At 40.2% G+C, this 18,209-nt stretch overlaps 1 protein-coding gene across 2 annotated transcripts in view; it reads right to left on the bottom strand.

The window, feature by feature from the left end:
• Window positions 1-1,852: 1,852 nt before the first annotated feature.
• The window catches only part of Ror1 (receptor tyrosine kinase-like orphan receptor 1), a 151,169-nt gene continuing 134,812 nt past the window's right edge, over window positions 1,853-18,209 (bottom strand). The window contains exons 7-8 of one of the 2 annotated variants that reach the window (XM_013020553.1): window positions 17,771-17,982; window positions 1,853-3,732 (exon numbers count right to left, since the gene is read on the bottom strand). In XM_013020553.1, the coding sequence (XP_012876007.1) occupies window positions 2,305-3,732; window positions 17,771-17,982 (1,640 nt within the window). In that variant the 3' untranslated portion in view covers window positions 1,853-2,304. The remainder of the gene's footprint in view (window positions 3,733-17,770; window positions 17,983-18,209) is intronic. The other variant, XM_013020554.1, reaches the window with a different exon arrangement.

Below are 18,209 nucleotides of genomic sequence, written 5' to 3'. Positions count from 1 at the left end.
AGGTATTTCTCAGTTTGTGAAAAAATACTATTTAATTCAAAAGGGGCTGCATTACGTAATATCACAGTACTATTATAAAATACACAATTACAAGTGGTTTGAGATTTAGCTTGCTCACCTAAATTGATTCATTATTACAAAATGTTTAAAACATTACAGTTCTTTATAAAAAACTAACTTGAATTTATTTTTTAACTGTATTAATGTTTTTTCCAGAGAAGGTATTTTACTGGCTCATGGAATGCTAAGTTCCCTTTAAGGGACTCCTACAAAAAAAACCCAGATTCACTGAAATTGTGTTTACTTAAAATAATAAATATTCTTGGAAAAAATGATTGTCATATGATATACAAAATTGTGGTTTGAAGTTTCATCATTAAACAGTTGCATAGCAACAAAAGGTTACAAATATTCTCCTCTACCTAAAGTTTAAAAAATGTACCATCTGAATCAGCTTAATCATGCCACAAAAATATGACTATATTTATTACCCAGTATATCTGAACACAGCCAATTCTTTGAGTTCACAGTACCTAGAAGTGTGCATGCTTATTGTTTGAAGACTTGGGTTTGAGATATTTGCAGCATATTTTGGTGATTTCTCAGATTTCCTTATTTCTTATGCTTATTGTATTTTCAAAAACAGAAACATCAAGGTGTTTCTAATTCTCTTACATTCCCTTCATGAAATATTTCCAGGATTTGTGTGATGTCCTGTAAGTCTATAAGCCACATAAGCTTTAACATAAAAAAGAGATGTAGAGACACTGTTCTTAGACTAAAAGGAGTTATTTTTTTAACAAGAGAAAAATCAAATATAAAAATCTCTTGTATATAGAACTGGAAACTCCTAAGAATTCTGAAGTTGGCAAAGATGTTTAGCAGGTAAATGCCAGAACAGGCCAGGAGAGATGGTTTTGATATCTCCTTCTAGGGAGAGCAGAAAGGCTCGTGTTCCATGTTTGCCAACTTACAGAATTCAGTTCTCCATAACCACTGAAGTGAAAACTCAGTACTAGGTTTTGGAAAGGCTGTAATGTTTTGCAAAACGGAATGCATTGTCTTTGGATTTCAACTAGCTCTATGAATAAATTGTTATAATTCTTGGGGCTAGAACACAATCTGTGAACATCTCCAGCATAGAAGGAAAAAAAAGAAGAGGGAGGAGAAAAAAGGTAGGAAGGAAGGAAGGAACAAAGGAAGGAAGGAAGGAAGGAAGGAAGGAAGGAAGGAAGGAAGGAAGGAAGGAAGGAAGAAGGGAAAGGAGAGAGGAGGGGAAGAAAGAAAAGAGGTAGAGAAAGGAGAGAGAGAAAGAATAGACTTCAAAGTTTATTAACTGTTGGTATCGACACAGGGGTTCCTACCTGACTAGAGTCCACTGATATTAAGTGTTCTTGGACCACTTAGAAACAAGGCTGCAAGGCCAGGGTGGTGCTCTTTGCAGCCCCACCTCTATTTGTCACTATTCATGGCCTAAGGAAGCTCCTGTGGAGGCTATATCCATGAGAACCTTGTTCCCCTCTTATGGATGCTGGACTAGGCTGAGGGACCACTTTCTTGGCTGTGCTTCCTTGGGCACCTCATTCCTAATGCGTCAAGGCAAATCATCAAGCAACAATCATGTTCAGTATCCGCATCTGCTTTCTTAGGATCCTATGTCATGCACTCTTTTAAGGGTTTGTGTAAACACATTGTAAAAAGAGAAATGTGGAAAAGGCCTTCACGATCAGAAGAGGAGGTTCACCAAGAGGCACATTGTACACCTTCCCAAAGAAGCCTCACAATGGAGAAGACATCTCAGGATGTGGTATATGTCCTATGTATGGCTCATTTCCATCCAAGAGTTCAAATTTGGCCTAAAGTATCTTCCTTGAACATCACTTCCATTCATACATGCATAGAGTCTCAATGGAATCAACATTAATTCCTGAACATTTGTCCTGAAGAAAAAGACAGCAGGTAGACAAATGCTACGGTATATACATTTTAGGGGGGAAAAACAGTCATGGTGACCAAAGGCAAATACACAATGCACCATTTGATTTTTCTTTTTGGTTTGATAGTTAATCACAAGGTTCTTTTCTTTTTCACTGGTTTGCAGTTTTTAGTGCTGATCCCAATGCACCCCATGGTGTGTTCTTATCCTGTCTGGTGTCTCTTCTTGCTTGCACAGTTAAACTTCACAGAAGATACTGTTGTAATGTCTAAGTGAGAACCTTACTTTAATAAAAAAAAATTGCATATAAATCTTTTCTACGGTTCTCCAACCTGTTCTGTCTACCAAATTTGTACAAGTTGCACCTTCTACAATTCTGCAGAAATCATAGATTCAGTGTGCCCATGAATATTAGAGTCTCCTAGCAAGGATGGTTGCTTTGAGTCTACTTTGTAGGGTTTTTGAGATTTGTTGCCAAAGACAGTGATGCCCATTCCACCAGGATGATTTGGAATTGACATATGTGGTAATAACGGGATGTTTGCTTCCTGGTTGGAGCCTGATGAGGGCAAGCTGGTCACGTGACCAGTGCTGGTTGACCCACTGGCACTGCTGGGTGACCGACTCTTGGGAGGAGGACAATGCTGAATCACCCTGGGAGGACCTGCTGGCTGGTAATGGGCGGCTGGAAAAGCTGCATATCCTGGAGGTATTGGGTATCCGTTGATAGGGATGAAGCGCTGGTTCTGAGGTATTGGTGGGCCAATGAAACCAGCGATCTGGCCCTGCGGTGGGATACCCTGGCTCGGGAACATGTAATTGGGAAATCTGGGGTTGCTGAGATTACTCACTGGGCTGGCGCTGAGGGAGGTTGTCTGAGTGGTGGCGTTTCCCCCTGAAGGAGTAGTAGAGCTGGTGTGACTGGAGAGACCCTCCCAGGACCGAAGGCGGATGTGAATATCTTTAAATCTCGGTCTCCTGGAAGGGATCTCATTCCAGCATTCGGTCATGAGGCTGTACATTCGGGGCGGGCAGTCTTCCGAGCACGGTAAGAGCTGTCGCTTCCTCACCATCTCGATCACTTCCTGGTTACTAAATCCATAGTATGGCTGGAGTCCAAAGCTGAAAATCTCCCACAAGACCACCCCAAAGGACCAGATATCGGAATCCGAAGAGAATTTGCCATACATGATGGCCTCAGGCGGCATCCAACGAATGGGCAGCAAGGACTTACTCTGTACCCGATAGTAATCAGCAGAGTAAATTTCTCTGGATAGCCCAAGGTCTGAAATCTTCACATGAAGTTGCTCTCCTATTAATATATTGCGAGCTGCAAGGTCTTTGTGCACAAAGAAATGGCTAGACAAGTATTCCATGCCAGCTGCGATCTGAATCGCAATGTGCAGGAAATCTCCATGATCCAAGCTGGACTTTACAGTCCCATCCTCATCGCTGCTACAGCCCACATCCGAGTGTGGGGAGCGCATGATGAGGAACTCGTGGAGATCCCCCTGATTCATATACTCAAAAAGCATACACACGGGTTGTTCCTGAGTGACAGCACCCAGAAGGCAGACGATATTAGGGTGGTGCAGTTCAGCCATCAGAGAGGCTTCCTGTTGAAATTCTGTCCATTGTTGGGGGTTGTTATAGTCTTTCAAGGTCTTGATAGCAACCAGCTGTGCATGGTCCATGCCTGGGAGATAGAGATGGCCCTTATAGATTTTTCCAAAGGTGCATTCACCCAACTCTTCCATAAACCGTACAGCAGACAGTGGCAGCTCTTTAGCTTTGCTCTGTATAAAAGAAAGGGAAAGTATAACTTAAAATATTTTAGGTGAGACATCCAGGCATAGGAAAGGAGTCAGGCAGGGCGAAAAGGCTCTATTAAGAGATAGAATGTTGGGGCTGGGAAGTTGGCTCAGTGGTAGAGCGCTTGCCTTGCATGCCTGAGGCCCTGGGTTCGATTCCTCAGCACCACATAAGCAAAAAGAAAAAAAAAGCCGGAAGTGGTGCTGTGGCTCAAGTGGTAGAGTGCTAGCCTTGAGCTGAGGAGCTGAGGGACAGGCCCAGGCCCAGAGTTCAGGCCCCACGACCGGACCCAAAAAAAAAAAAGAGATAGAATGTTTATTCCATCTAGAGTAACGGTAATTTGTTTCTTTATATATTTCTGTAGGTCCACGCTGATTAATTTTTTTCCTATTCACTGTATGTAGTACTGAAATGACCTAAATGCTTCCTCTAGAGGAAACTGAGTAAAACGTATGGTGTGTATGTGTGTGTGTGTGAAACCCTCAAAAAGCAAAGAATAAAAATTATGGTGGAGACCAGTGTGATGGAGCATGTTTGGAATGAGGGAGAGAGAATCATGAGTTAAAAGCCAGTCTGACAAAACCAAGAACTGGGACTATAGTTCAGTCGTAGAATATTTGCCCATGCATAATATCTGGATTCAACCTCCCAGCAAGAATGAATGGCTGAAGGAATATATGAAACATCAGAACTAGCAAATAGGATATCTTATTATAAAGAACAAAGAAGCTTTTCTGTATATTGATATGGAAAAGTCTTCAAAACCTTATTTTGCAGTTAAACATAAAGTAGAAAGACACTTAGTGCTTATGCTACCTGTGTATAGAAGAAAAATGATAAATATATCCATATTTTACACATTTATAAGTAAACTTGGGAAATAAAGGGCAATGAGAGAGACAACAGTGGCTATTGAAAGTATGGGAGTAGGAATTAGAAGGAAACAGAGCTAGAGAGTTTTCCTATCATGTTTTTGTATACTTTACTTTCTCTTTGGTGCCAGTACTGGGGCTTGAACTTAAGGCCTGGCTTTAACTGGGCATTAGCCCTTAATTTTTTCATTCAAGGCTAGAGCTTTACCACTACAGCTCTACTACTTAAGCCATAGCTCCACGTCTTGTGTTTTGGTGTTTAATTGGAGATGAAAGTCTCCCAGACTTTTCTGACAGCGGTGGCATTGAATCAAGATCCTCAGATCTCAGCCTCCAAAGTAGCCAGGATTACAGTAGACAGCTACTTGCACTTGGCTGCCTTTTTATATTTTGCAGTGTTTGTACTAGATTAATATATTTATTACTAATTCTGGGAAGGGATGGGAAGGGGAAACAAAGGAGAAGGCTACCATGCTTGATAAGAAATGTACTCATTATCTTGCCAATGTAATTGTAACCCCCCTGTACAGTATTTTCACAATAATAAATAAAAATTTAATAAAACCAAATAATTAAATTAAAAAAATACAAGGTCAATCTTCCCCTATGACTAACTAGGAAGTTTCAAAAACTATAGGTCCATCCATTATTTTCTTTTTTTTTAACAGGGTCTGTATTATTATTATTATGCTGAATATTAATATTGGTGGTGGGAAATGAACTCACAGCTACATGTATGCTAAGCAAATGCTTTATTACTGAGCTATAGCCCAGGTTCTGGATTCTTGTGGGTGTGGGGTATAAGAAAGGCAACCAGTTGAACTGATGTTTTTTTCTGGTAGCACTTGGATGATTTTACCTTTGCTGGCAAGAGTAACCCCAGGTGAATTTTTATCTGCATGATGTTAAGATCATGGATTTCAATAATAATGTCTGCCAATGATGTACATGAATCTAGTGGAAGTGAGGATCTCCTGAACAGCACTATGAAATACCCAGGCTTTTGATGATAGAAAAGGTTAGGAGACTTCATTTGGGAAGATTAGAATTAAGAAATAAACCCGCAGTATATTAGATTGATAAAATGAGTTAGAAAGCCAACACCACCTCTTCCACTGTTTGAAATGAAGCCATAAACAGTATGGTATAATTAAAACCAAGTGAGCTTTGGAGTCATACAAATCTGGATTGGCATCTTGGAACTGCTCTCTTCTATTATTAATAGTTGCATATAATAACATAGCATTTGTGCTGGACACTGCTCTAAGCACTTAGCAAATATTAACTCATTTAACAACTTGGTAGAGAGAGCTATTATATAAGTTGCTGGCCTTGAGTGAATTTTTAGTTTCTCTAAATCTATGCAATAATATAATACTCAGTTTGGACAGTTGCAGTAGAACTACATATAGCAATGTATCAATCTCAATGTATAATTTCCACTTAATAAGTGCTCTTTGAATCATTCTAAATTGTCCATGTAAGGGAAGCCATCCAGGAAGTGAAGCAAACACAAATGATTTAGATACATTCACAGCCTTAAGTAGTTCTAGATAGTCTTGTACCTCTTCTTTTAAATTTTATTTTAATCAATTCAACAAGTCACATATGAATACAATCTTGTCCAGTGTCACCCCTTCTAATTCCCTGTTTTTAAGAAATATGGTTACATTTCTTCCTATTAATCTTTTTGATTTCCCTCCCTCCCTACCTCCTTCTCTTCTTTCCTTTCTTTCTTTGTTTGTTTGTTTCTTCTCTCATTCTTCCTTTTCTCTTTTTCTTTCTTTTCTCTCATTCTTTTCTTTCTTCTCTCATTCTTCCCTTTCTCTTCTTTCTCTTTCATTCTTTTCTCTCTCTCCTTCTTTCTCTCCCTCCCTTCCTTTCTATTTAAATTCCTAAAACACGATAAAGAATTTTTTTGGAGCCTTGAGGGTGGGTGACAAGTTGAGTGGCCTCTGGTCTCTACTCTGAGAATTCCAGGAGATTTGGATGGAGGCAGAAAGAATCACATGGAATATTGGATGTAGCAGACAGAACAGAGACAACCGGCCAATCTTCTGGGATTGGGAAGTGGAGAAGGGGTGGACAAAACTTGGCACCAGTCTGACATATGGTCTGGGGTCTTTGGAGCTGGCTGCATTCCCCTTCACTGAGGTAAGCCAATTAGTTTTCTTATATTTGCTTTTAGAAGAGAAATTCTACCTTTTTTCATCTTACAGATGGAGAAAGAGGCTAAAATGGAGAATTTTCAAGAGAGCTCAATGAGCCCAATGTATCTGTAAGATCTGGTGGTCTGGGCTGCACCATTCCACTTGAAACCTGAGAAAGATGCTGGCCAGCAAGCCTAAGTGGATGTAGGTCTTTGGAGGCTGAGGAGGGGGGAGGGGGCCTTATACCTTGAAGAAGTATGAGGTCAGCCTCCAGGGTGTGGTCATACAGTGCAATTAGAATGCTTTTCCCCCCACCCTGTTCACACTCACATGAAGTGTGTCTTACTCTATCTTAGTAACACCCAGAGACCAAATAGCATAGACCCCAGGTCTTCTCCAACCTATAGAAGGTAAAGTTTTCTAGAGCTACTCAAAACCAAATTTGGGAGGGTACTTGAGAAGGCATACAGAAAGCATTGAAAATGTCAGGATTTTACCAAACTCTTTCTTTTGAACACCTGTGCAGGAGCAGGGGCAGAAACACCAAGGAGAGGGGAAAAGCCTGCTCAGGGCTTGGTTTCAGGGGAGCCATGACTCTATAATTTGCATTTTTAAAATGTTCAAGCTACTTGGGACAAATGAGTCTTAACTACAGACTCATTTTCAAATTTTACATAAATCCTGAACTAGTTAAAAAATCATAAAACCTCTTAAAGAAGCAGTCAGTAGACTGTACCGTGTGGCAGGAAATTAGCTGTATTGTTGAGGAACAGATGGTTTACATTATACAAACCCTTTAGGCTAAACTTGTTTAGGTCTGGCATATTGTAAATTATATTTTAGTAATGAAAGTGAAATGACCTCTGCTTGACCTTGAGCCGGGTTTGTCTGTTTGAACCAATGCAGTGGAAAAGTATGAAAGAGAATGAAGTCATAAAGTTTTGGCAGTTCAATTTTGGCTCATTTCAAGTGAAGGGGTTATAAATCTGTTTAGTTTTTGTTTGACAAGTATTTGTCATACAGGGATGTACAAAATGTAAAGAAGTGTAAAATACACACAAGGCACATTGCCAACATAAACCAAGTACAAAGGCACAGTGGGATGAATAGGGTCCCAGGCTCCTATCTCTTTATCACTGCTTCCATTAGTTGAATGACAAGATGGACTCCGTTTATTATATGCTGTAAGGCAATTAAGTACCTTAAAGCTGAAACAGGCTTTCAGTTTAAATGTTAACATTTTTACTTCTCAAAGTAAACACACATCTGCCGCAGTACAGTTTCTAAAAGTGATATAATTTTTGATGGGGAGGGGCACAAAAGTTGATATTAGAAGTTGATATGCTGGTCAGAGATCTGATGGTGCCTCTTCTCATAGAAGCAACTTCACTTGCATTTATTTGATTTTTAATGTAATTAATTCATTAATTTTTCTATGTGTGCTGATACAGAGGCTTGAACTCAGGGCCTTTGGCCTTTTCTACTCCAGGTTGGTGCTTACCATGTGAGCCACACCTCCACTTCTAGTTTGGTTGGTTATTTGGAACTAAGATTGTCACAGACTTTCCTGCCCATTCTGGCTTTGAACTGTGATCCTCAGATCTCCCTCCTGAATAGTTAGGATTACAATCGTGATCCTCCAGTACCAGGCTTGCATTACAGTATTAAATGTTCTCCTTCTATAAGGAAGGTAAGTCAAGGAAAAACATTTCTGATGTGTCACTTAGATGCAAGAGAGCCTTGAGCGGGGAAGGAGGGTGGATAACTGCAGATAGAGAAGCCAGGATGGTATTGGTGGCCTTTCACCTGGGCAAAGAGCACTAAACAGGGGATGGCAAGCCCTTTCCAATCTTAGCTTTAGATATGGTCAGTGAACCATAAGTAGCATTTGAAATATTTTAAAGTATGGAAGTGGCTATAGATGGAGTTGAAGGATCAACAGGATGCATTTTCTCTCTACCTTAGCAAAGTTATACCTCAGGTGGCACATCTGAAATGAGCATCCACTCCAGCAGCTATCTACTGACTTACTTTTTTCTGCTTACTGTATATAAGTGATTACCCTAAGAGATGAGGTGTATATTCTGTGACTGCCACCAACATTTGCATACACCATGAAGATTTCTTATACACTTTTCACCTCTACCCCTGAATGGGAAAGACTGTTCTACTTTAGGATCCAACTTGAAGTAAATGCACAGATAAAAAGCAAAGCTAGCAGGGCACAGGTGGCTCACGCCTGTAATCCTAGCTACTCAGGAGGCTGCGATCTAGAATCATGGTTCAAAGCCAGCCTGTGCAGGAAAGTCTGTGAGACTCATATCTCCAATTAACCACCAGAAAAGTGGTGCTGTGGCTCAAGTGGTAGAGTGCTAGCCTTGAGCTGAAGAGCTGAGGGACAGCGCCCAAGCCCAGAGTTCAAGCCTCATGACCGGAAAAAACTACATTCTGGTGGGGAAGTGGGGCCCGGCTTTGTTCTCTGGAATAGGAAGGGTGCTCTAACAGCACATGCTGAAAAGAAGAAGTTCATGTTCACAGGGTCCCTTAAACTCCCCCAGCAGGTCCTTTCACTCAAGGTCAGGTCATTTTCCATGTTCTGGTGACCAGGCTGACTATGACTTAAAAAAAACAAAAACAGGGGCTAGGAAGGTGGTTCAGTGGTAGAGCACTTGCCTCGCATACATGAGGCCCTGGGTTCGATTCCTCAGCATCACATAAACAGAAAAAGCTGGAAGTGGTGCTGTGGCTCAAGTGGTAGAGAACTAGTCTTTGGCTGAAAAGCTGAGGGACAGTGCACAGGCCCAGCGTTCAAGCCCCATGACTGATAAAACAAACACCCCCCCCCCCGCCAAAAAAAAACCCAAAGTAAATTTCCTGTGCTTTTCTTTGGAAGCAAATTCTAGCTGGACACAAGTGTCTGCAGAAGAGCCAGTTCAGTGTTTTGGCATGTGTTCCCACTTATCAGAAGACCAATGAGAGAGAACATGGCCCTACTGAAATGAGAAGAGTATTTTTGGCAGCATGATGTGGAAGGAGGGAATCACCAGGCCCCACACGTCTCCAGAAGCAGAGTTCCTTGGAAATTTGTACTCACTGGAGACTGACTTGTCTCTGGATCTCAAGTACTGACCAGCAGAGTCTCTATGGAGCAGAAGTGGAACACTTCCAACCCGCACCTCCATAGTTTTTGACACTGTAGGTCTGAAATTCTCCATTTCTGCCATCAGGTGAGTGGGAGGCTCCTGGCATGAAGTCTGCACTTTGAAAACTTCTGATATAAATGGAACTGTCTTTCTGGATCAAGAGGCTACTTAGCATTTGGAACCCTGATCCCTGTAGGATGAAGGCCTACAGTCTAAAGAGCCTTGCTGTACATAAAAGTAAGACTCTGCCTAAAGAGGTGCTTCAGAAATGCCAGGTTGAAGAAAAGTGCAAGGATCATTGGCTGGTAGAGTTTATTTTCTGCACTGTATTAGTGAGACTCAAAGTTCTGAAATAGACCTCTATTGCTTAAGCTATACCATCATTTTTTAGGGAGATCTAGGCATGCTAGAGTCATTGTAATAGCAGATTGCATCAAATGGTCAACTAGTCCTGTACTTGCTATATGATGAAGAGAATACATACATGGTAGTGTGTGAGGAGCCATGAAGAAAAGCCACAACACCTGCCCAGATGTTTGTAACATGAACCTACTCTGATAGCTGCCATATACAGAATACTTGCTATGCAGAAACACTAAGATCATAATGATTATGATTTATCGTATGTATATATGTATATATGAATATATATAATGCTAATCTGTTAGGCTATAAATACTTTGCATATACTAACCCCTGCCATGTTCACAATAACCTTACATATGAAATGGGGTAACCCCATGTAACTATGACTAGCCCCCTAGACAGAGATCCCCAGGGACAAATTGGTTAAGTGGTCTTAAGCTGATACTCAATTCTGTCCCCTAAACTTGTCTTGCTAATGACTGTGCCATGTTCTCCCTTTGCTCTCTGATATAAGTACTTGCTCACAGATTGATTTACTCCTCCCCACAATCCTTAGAGACATGGTATAATTTCTCCTTTTTATGGATCTAGATATTAAGGCATTTATTAGTGAAGTAAGTTGTCTTAAAAACATAAAGGATGATGCAAAGATTCAATACAAGTGTATCTGATCCCAATGTTAGAGCACTTTTCTGAGAAGAGGTGCAGTTTCAATTTGCTACCCAAAAGGTTCCTTGTTTAAAAGCATGAGGAGCTCTAGGGTGCAAGAGGAATGTCCAAGGTTGAGGAATGTTCTGATAGATCTTACTCAAGTTAACAATTATGTTAGTTGCTGGCTGAGTTAAAAAATCTACCAATGGCCCCTTTCTCTGGTTTGGACATGAGACTATGTGAATGTGAGATTTCTTACTATATAAATTTGACGGCTGTCATGAATCTGCTTAATTGGAAAACCCAAGTTCTTTTCTTGTGCCTTTCACTGGTTTTCAGGTAAGCAGTGTTAGATTGGTAAACCAACTGACTATTCCCATAACCAGAAATGACTTCATTTTAAATGCTTTAGTGGCCACAGCCATTTTATTTTGGGAAGTTATAGACCTGTTCAAAGACTATATCCTTCTGGCTTATGAAGTCCAATGCTAGATGGAGTTTTAATCCGTACGTTACCACATTTGCTCAGCGTTCATCTGTACTTCTCTGGAAATGATTTAGCTTTAGAAACATTTCATTTCTCTTTGTGAATGTTTAGTGGTGACCAGGGCTCATTCTGTGATGGAGTTTCTGTGTAAGGTCTGTGGGAGGGGCTCTCTTCTGCTTGGAAACAGACAGTGCAGATGCCAGTGATTTTGATGGGCCACCATGTCCTTCTAACTTGGGCTCCTGTTTTTAGCCAGCCTGAAATTAAGGCAGTAGTCAAAGAGGATGTTCATGAGCTCTGGACCTGAGCAGACCTGAGTTTGAGTTTTTGTTGTGCCTCCGACTACCTACGGAATGGGGCAAATCTTAATCCCAGGCCTTGAGGGTTTTTCCCTACTCCAAAAAATTTCAGGCTTCGATTAGTAGTGACTTCATAGGTTATTTTAGTGATCCATTTGAGCTAATGAAGCATTATCATAATAGTGAAGCATACCAGTCCATTCATAATGCCCATTTATAAGACTTGCTTTTTATAGATGGGTGTAATCTCAGACAATGTACCAGGTGCTATCCCAACCATCTACCTCTCTACCTTGGTGGACTTTATCCAGGGTGTGAGTAGGCTATGGATTAAGAGGTCTTACACTAAGATTGGCCAAGATTCTCTTGCCTCTGTTTCCACTCCAGTTAATTGCATGGGCTGCTGGATCCTACAGCTTCCTCTTCACCCCTTATTATTCTATTCCCAGCATTTGGCTTTATTAAAAGATATATGATCATTGCCAGAACAAAAATAATAGCAATTTCTAGCTATTGAGTATGAGTGAGGTGTCAGATATACTATCTCAAAAGTGTCAAAAATATCCCTCTTAAGTATTATTTTTATCCTGTCTTCACAGGTGAGAAAATAAAGGTTTAGATGAGTTAAGAAAGCTATTTGCTTAAGATCTCATGCCAGTAGACAATGGAGCCAAGACTTGTAATCCTACCTTTCTACCTCTAAATCCTAGCTCTTTGAAGATGATCAAACTGCCTCCTAGAAATAGACTAAGAGAAAAATGTGGCTGAAAAGGTAAGTTAGGCCCAGACACTTGGGTGCTGCAAGGAAGCTTGTCATTTGAGATGTTTTCTTCCAAGTTGGGGAATTCTTATATTCAAAGTAGGGACTCTGAATGGATGCCAGAAGATGAAACCAGCAAGAGAGGATGTTTCCCATGCAGGGAATTTCAATAAGATGTAGGGAAGGAAATGTGAGAGATAGGAAGAAAGCCAAGGGAAATAGAATTTCAAGATGGGGAAAATACCAAATACTCTAGAAAACTGAAAGAGACTGAAGACTTGGAAAAGGTCACTGGATTAAATGTCATCATCAGTGAGTTCCAAGAGGCCGATGTCATTGCAATTATGAACTTTGAAGCTTTGGAACACAACAGGTTTAAGAAGTAGAAAATTAATCGAGAACATTAACAATGAAATGTGATAACATTTGGTAAGGATGGGTATTCAAAATGGGTAGTAGATTTTTTCCCCCTAGTTTTGGGCTTGAACTCAGGGCCTGGGCAGATCCCTGAGCTTTTTGGGCTCAAGACTAGTGCTCTACCACCTGAGCTAAAGCTCCACTTTTGGCTTTTTAGTGGTTAATTAGATATAAGAGTCTTATAAGCTTCCTTTCCTTGCCCAGGCTGGATTTTAACCACACTATTCAGATCTTAGCCTCTTGAGTAGCTAGTAGTACAGCATCCAGCATCCGGCCACCAGCATCCAGCTTCGCAATAGAATCTTTTAAGATGAAAGCGTATTTTGGACAAAGAGGAAGTGGTTCTAAAAATATGAACAAGTTTCAGTACATTCAGCAATGACTTGACTAGAAAGGCAAAATGAGAGAATTACCCAGAAAGGAAGAAACAAAGAAACTGGCAAGATATGAGGGTAAAATGAGAAATAAAATATGGAGAGCTAGGCAATCCTGCTCTCCCCAAACCAACCATCCTGAAATCTGGTCATATCAGCATGGAATTGCAGAGGTTAGAACCACGGGGCTGGGTCAAGTCTGGTTACAGTCTATCTGCCCGGCCTGCTGCTGTCTCTTGTCACGATTCTTAAACTCCTCCATCCCATAGTTTTTCTGGGTACTTTAGACCTAGGTAAAGGGGGAGGTTGGACCTCACCCTATACTTCGGAGGAAATAGTCTTCTTCTTCTACCTTCCTAAGGGGCAGATAGCAGACCCTTTCTCTCTCACCCCAACACATGTAAGAATGCTCAGTTTTGCAGGGTCAAGATGATTTAGAGAGGTAGAGGCAGGGAAAGAGAAGCAAAGGAGGGAGGAGAAATTAGGATTCTAGGCTCCTCTGAAAAGGTTCATTTTCACAGTATTAAAAACCCTAGTGAAATGCTAAAATTTTCTTAATGGGATGTAGAAAACTTTCCCTTAATCATCACTGGAGTACTCATTAGAGCATTAAATAGCTTGGCTTTTTTTTTTTTTGCTGAACAAAATAAAAGGGAAATACACAGTCTTTTACATGGATATAGTCTACTTCTTTCTCTGAACAGCTGAGAACTGAATGGTGAAAGGCTAGATGGCTTCTCAGAATCACCGAGCAGTCAGTCTGAGGGAGAGCCAGAGAGAATGCCCCATCTCCTGTCTATCTGTGGCTCTGTGCTAAACTGCCTCTCTGGTCCACTGGTTCCATATTCTGGGCCTTATCAAAAGTCTTTTTTTTTTCAAGTGCACCATATATATACTACCTCTCAGGGGGCTCAAGCCAGGCCTCTGCAGCCAGTCTGTCTGCAGCCGTTTGCCTATTGTCCTCTAGGAAGGGTATCAGTTTCTAATCTCTCAGAGGAGCTTCTTCTTAATCCAAACACTCAGGGGAATGCGAGTGGCTCAGCAAGTGAAGAAAGATGGAAACAGATAGTTTCAACTCTGAAGGGCATATTCATTTGGATAAATAAGAACCCTGGAGTCTGGGGGTTTTGAATAGGACAAGGAAAAGTAAGAATAAGGCAAGGGGAGGCCAGCTTCCATCCTTCATTCCTTTTACTTCCAAACATCCTTTTGATTTCATTCTGGGAGAATGTTTGTTTTCAAGGCTTTTCCCTTTCTTTCTTCTGTGTGTCCCTTCCTTTTAGATTTTATAGGTACATGTAATATTTATGCGGCAGTAACCTTTCAAAGCAGTTTTAGAGATTGACTGTTTACATTTAGGAATTTTCTTTAAGGTCTACAAAGTCCTTTGTGCTTTTTCCAGGAAAGGCACTCAGTAAGAACCAAAACAAACAACTGAATAACTCAAATTTGATCAGAGCCAAATCTCTTAGGAGAGAAGGATAGGGGGCAGGGAAGACTTAGCATTTGTTTTTGTTGTTTCCTCTCCTCCGCCCTCAACCCCCACCCCCTCCAAACGATGGAGCCAAATAGTCGAGCAATTCCTACTTTTCCAGGCTGGGTTCAGAAGGGCTTGTGAGCTTCAGTTAAAGCTAAGTTCTTTATGTCCTAGAAAGAGAAATCTTCCCACTGGGAGGCTTTGTGAGACACACCTCAGAAATAAGCCAGAAACTACGACAATGACATCTGTTTCATTAAGTATCAGGCTAGGATATTTGACATTTGTCTCTTTGGTCTGGGATAATGGGGAACTGTTATTATTCTGGCCAAGTTTTACAAGTTCCTGGCAAGGCCAGGGCTGTGTCCCTCAGGCTTGTGACTGTCAACCACGCCTGTGAAAGGTTTTTATCAAAAGCCATGAGGATGACTGTGCTCTAGCAGACTGGCTTTTTTTTTTTTTTAACCTGATCCCTTTTCCGCTTTTCTATGTGAGTTATTTTGTGAAAGCATTGCCTTATTTAGAGGTGAAAAAAACCTATATTTACATTTGATTGCTACCAGTTCTTAGTTCTTTGATCTTCAACAAGATAACAAGCTGTCGGGTGTCTCAGTTACCCTGCTTGTACAGCAGTGACAATATTGATCTTACATAATAACTATAAAAATTAAATGAGAAAACAGTTACAATAGCTCCTGTTTTCTAGTTAGCAATTTGTATTAGTCACTGTACACTGGCTTTCTCTCTGTGAATGCTCTCAGGTCTTCCTTTGAAAAAAGTGCTAATTTTAAACTCCATGCCTGTTGGATTACATGTGCTACAAAACAGGTCTGCATTAAAAACAGAATTAATGGGGGGAAATACAGTTATAAATGCAGTGGATAGTCTACATAATTAAGAAAATTGAAGAAAGGAGTGAGGTTGGGAGGAGAATGATGCATGGGTTACATCGATCAATTGATCATTGTGGTCATATACTACTTTGTTGAATGGGAATTCCTTTGTACAACTACTTAAAGATAAAAATAAAATTTAAAAAATGGAATTAAGGCTGGGCTCCAGTATCTTCTTTTCTTCTTCTTTGTAATATAATAATCTAAATAACATATTGCATGTTATAAAATACAATATAAAATATAAGGTCTGAGAATGACAATACATAAAATGCTATAATTCATGTAAATCAGCGAGGCAGAACTAAGATTTAAAAAAAAATGGAAACCTCACTTATCTCTTAATCAACTGAATGAATTCTAATATCTTCAAGCTGTAAGGGTTTTTGTTTTATGGTTAAAAAACAATCACATTTAGCAAGGGAATATTTGTTTCGTGTGAGACCGAAGATTAAAATTTTTTTCTTTAGCATTTAAAGAGCCCCCAAACCAAAACAGGACTTCGTAATAGCAAAACTATTTTCAAGATATTTGAAATAATTTTTTTAAACACGTAAACAGCAAACAAATAAAATGAGGGTCAATACTCCCAATTATTGTATTCATTTGTTAGGCAAGAAGATTAGTTAATTTGAGTGTGAAGACATTATATTTCCCCCCTAAAATCTTACTATGAGGCGGATAAGAATAATCTGGTGACTAGCCCACAGAGAAGAGAGATATTTGTTGAATCAATATAGTCTTCTTACATTGGAACAAGCTTTTGGAAGCAAGAATCCTAAATGAATGAAATGAATCTCTCTGCAGAGACACCTGGGACAAAGCAGCTGGCTTTCCTGAGAGAGAGCCCTTGTTGGGCTTCAGCTCAAGATGTAGTAGGGGAGCTGCATTCAAAGTAAGGCCATGACCCCGGGTTCTGTGCCAGGACTTTAAGCACCCAAATGTTGAAAGATGTGGAAGAAAAGCAAAAGGAGGCAGGTTGATTTGGTGGGGGTGGGTTGGGGGTAGGATTTGGAGAGACAGGTCAGGTGGGATATCATAAAACAACATTCAAAGACTGCTACAACAGCGCTTCTCTTACAATATATTAAAAACAAAGCAAAAGGGATTGAAGTCAAGCCTGAAAAAGATCTTGTTCTTAAATGGCACTCAGGCTGAACACAGGGCCATATGTTCACAAGAAAGGCACTCTACCAGTTGAGCCTTGAACCAGGTCCTATCTTTTTTTTTTCTCTTAGTTATTTGAGAGTTAGTGTCTTGTGTTTAGCCTGGGCTGATCAAGATGCTGAACCTCCTGTTTACGCTTTCTGTGTAGATGAGATGGCAAGTGCATATAGCAGTATATCCAGCTATTGCTTGAGATGGGATCTTGATAACTTCTCCTGGGCTGGCCTTAAACTGTAATCTTCCATATCTCTACCTTCCAAGTAGCTGGGATTTTAAACATGAGTGACTATATCCAACCAAGGGTTAATTTTTTAATTGCAGCTAAAAAACAAACAAGCCATATTTCACCAATTCTTTTCCTAGGGCCTAGACACTGTTGAATTCAGGGCCTAGACACTGTTTTGTTTTTGCTCAGTTTTTGCTCAAGATTAGTGCTCTACCATTTGAGTAAGAGCTCCACTTCTGGCTTTTGGATGATTAATTGGAGACAATAGTCTCACAGACTTTCCTGCCCAAGTTGGCTTCAAACCAGGATCCTCAGATCTCAATCTTCTGAGTAGCTAGGATACAGATGTGAGCCACCAGCACCTGGCTTAACTCCATCCTTTTAAATTAAGAAAAAAAAAAGAAAATAAAATCTCACATTCTGATCCCTCCAGGCCTGACTGAGATGATCTCCTAAGGATACTTTCTAGGCCAACAATTTTAAGGCAAGCATATGATCTGGCTCCTGATCCTTCCTCTACCCCAGCCAGCCCCCCTGGACAGGACACCCTATGAAAACATGTTTATGCTGCCTCAGGTAAAGGTTGAGATAGGTGGTTAGTCTTTGCATTTGTTGAAAACGAAGTCTAGTACGTATAAAACATGATTTGATATAATTTGTTTTCTAAGTTTGGGAGGGCTATAATGTTTCGCTTTAACCTGAAGTCCCAGAGTCATTGCAGTTTGGCATCTCTCACTTACCTTGGGTTTATATGCATTCAGCATCGACATCTCTACATTTTGGCCTCTGACATGTTTCGGTTGCCTCTGGACTGGTGGTGACGAGGACTTCTGGTTATTGCGGCAGACACAGATGAAGAAGAAGAGGAAAGCAATAGCCAGGGGAATGGCTACACTTGGCACCAGAATGTACAAAATTTCCATTTTATTTTTCTCCTTGGAATCCTTTGAATCTGAATACAGACAAGGAAAATAGCAAGAATTATACTTGTTAAAATAACCTCCATAATATTACATTACCGAGTGTAAAGTAACCTTCTTTTCCCCAATATACATAAATCTATGATAAAAAAGAATCCATTGCTTATTACAAATTCTATAGATAATTTATTGAAGTTTAAAAGTTTAAAGTTCAAATGTTTAAAAATTGAGAAGGTTTTGTATGTGTGTGGGATACTCT

The sequence above is a fragment of the Dipodomys ordii genome, unplaced genomic scaffold, assembly GCF_000151885.1.
Source record: "Dipodomys ordii isolate 6190 unplaced genomic scaffold, Dord_2.0 Scaffold51, whole genome shotgun sequence".
Classification (NCBI taxonomy): domain Eukaryota; kingdom Metazoa; phylum Chordata; class Mammalia; order Rodentia; family Heteromyidae; genus Dipodomys; species Dipodomys ordii.
This window is presented reverse-complemented; position numbering and strand designations above follow the sequence as displayed.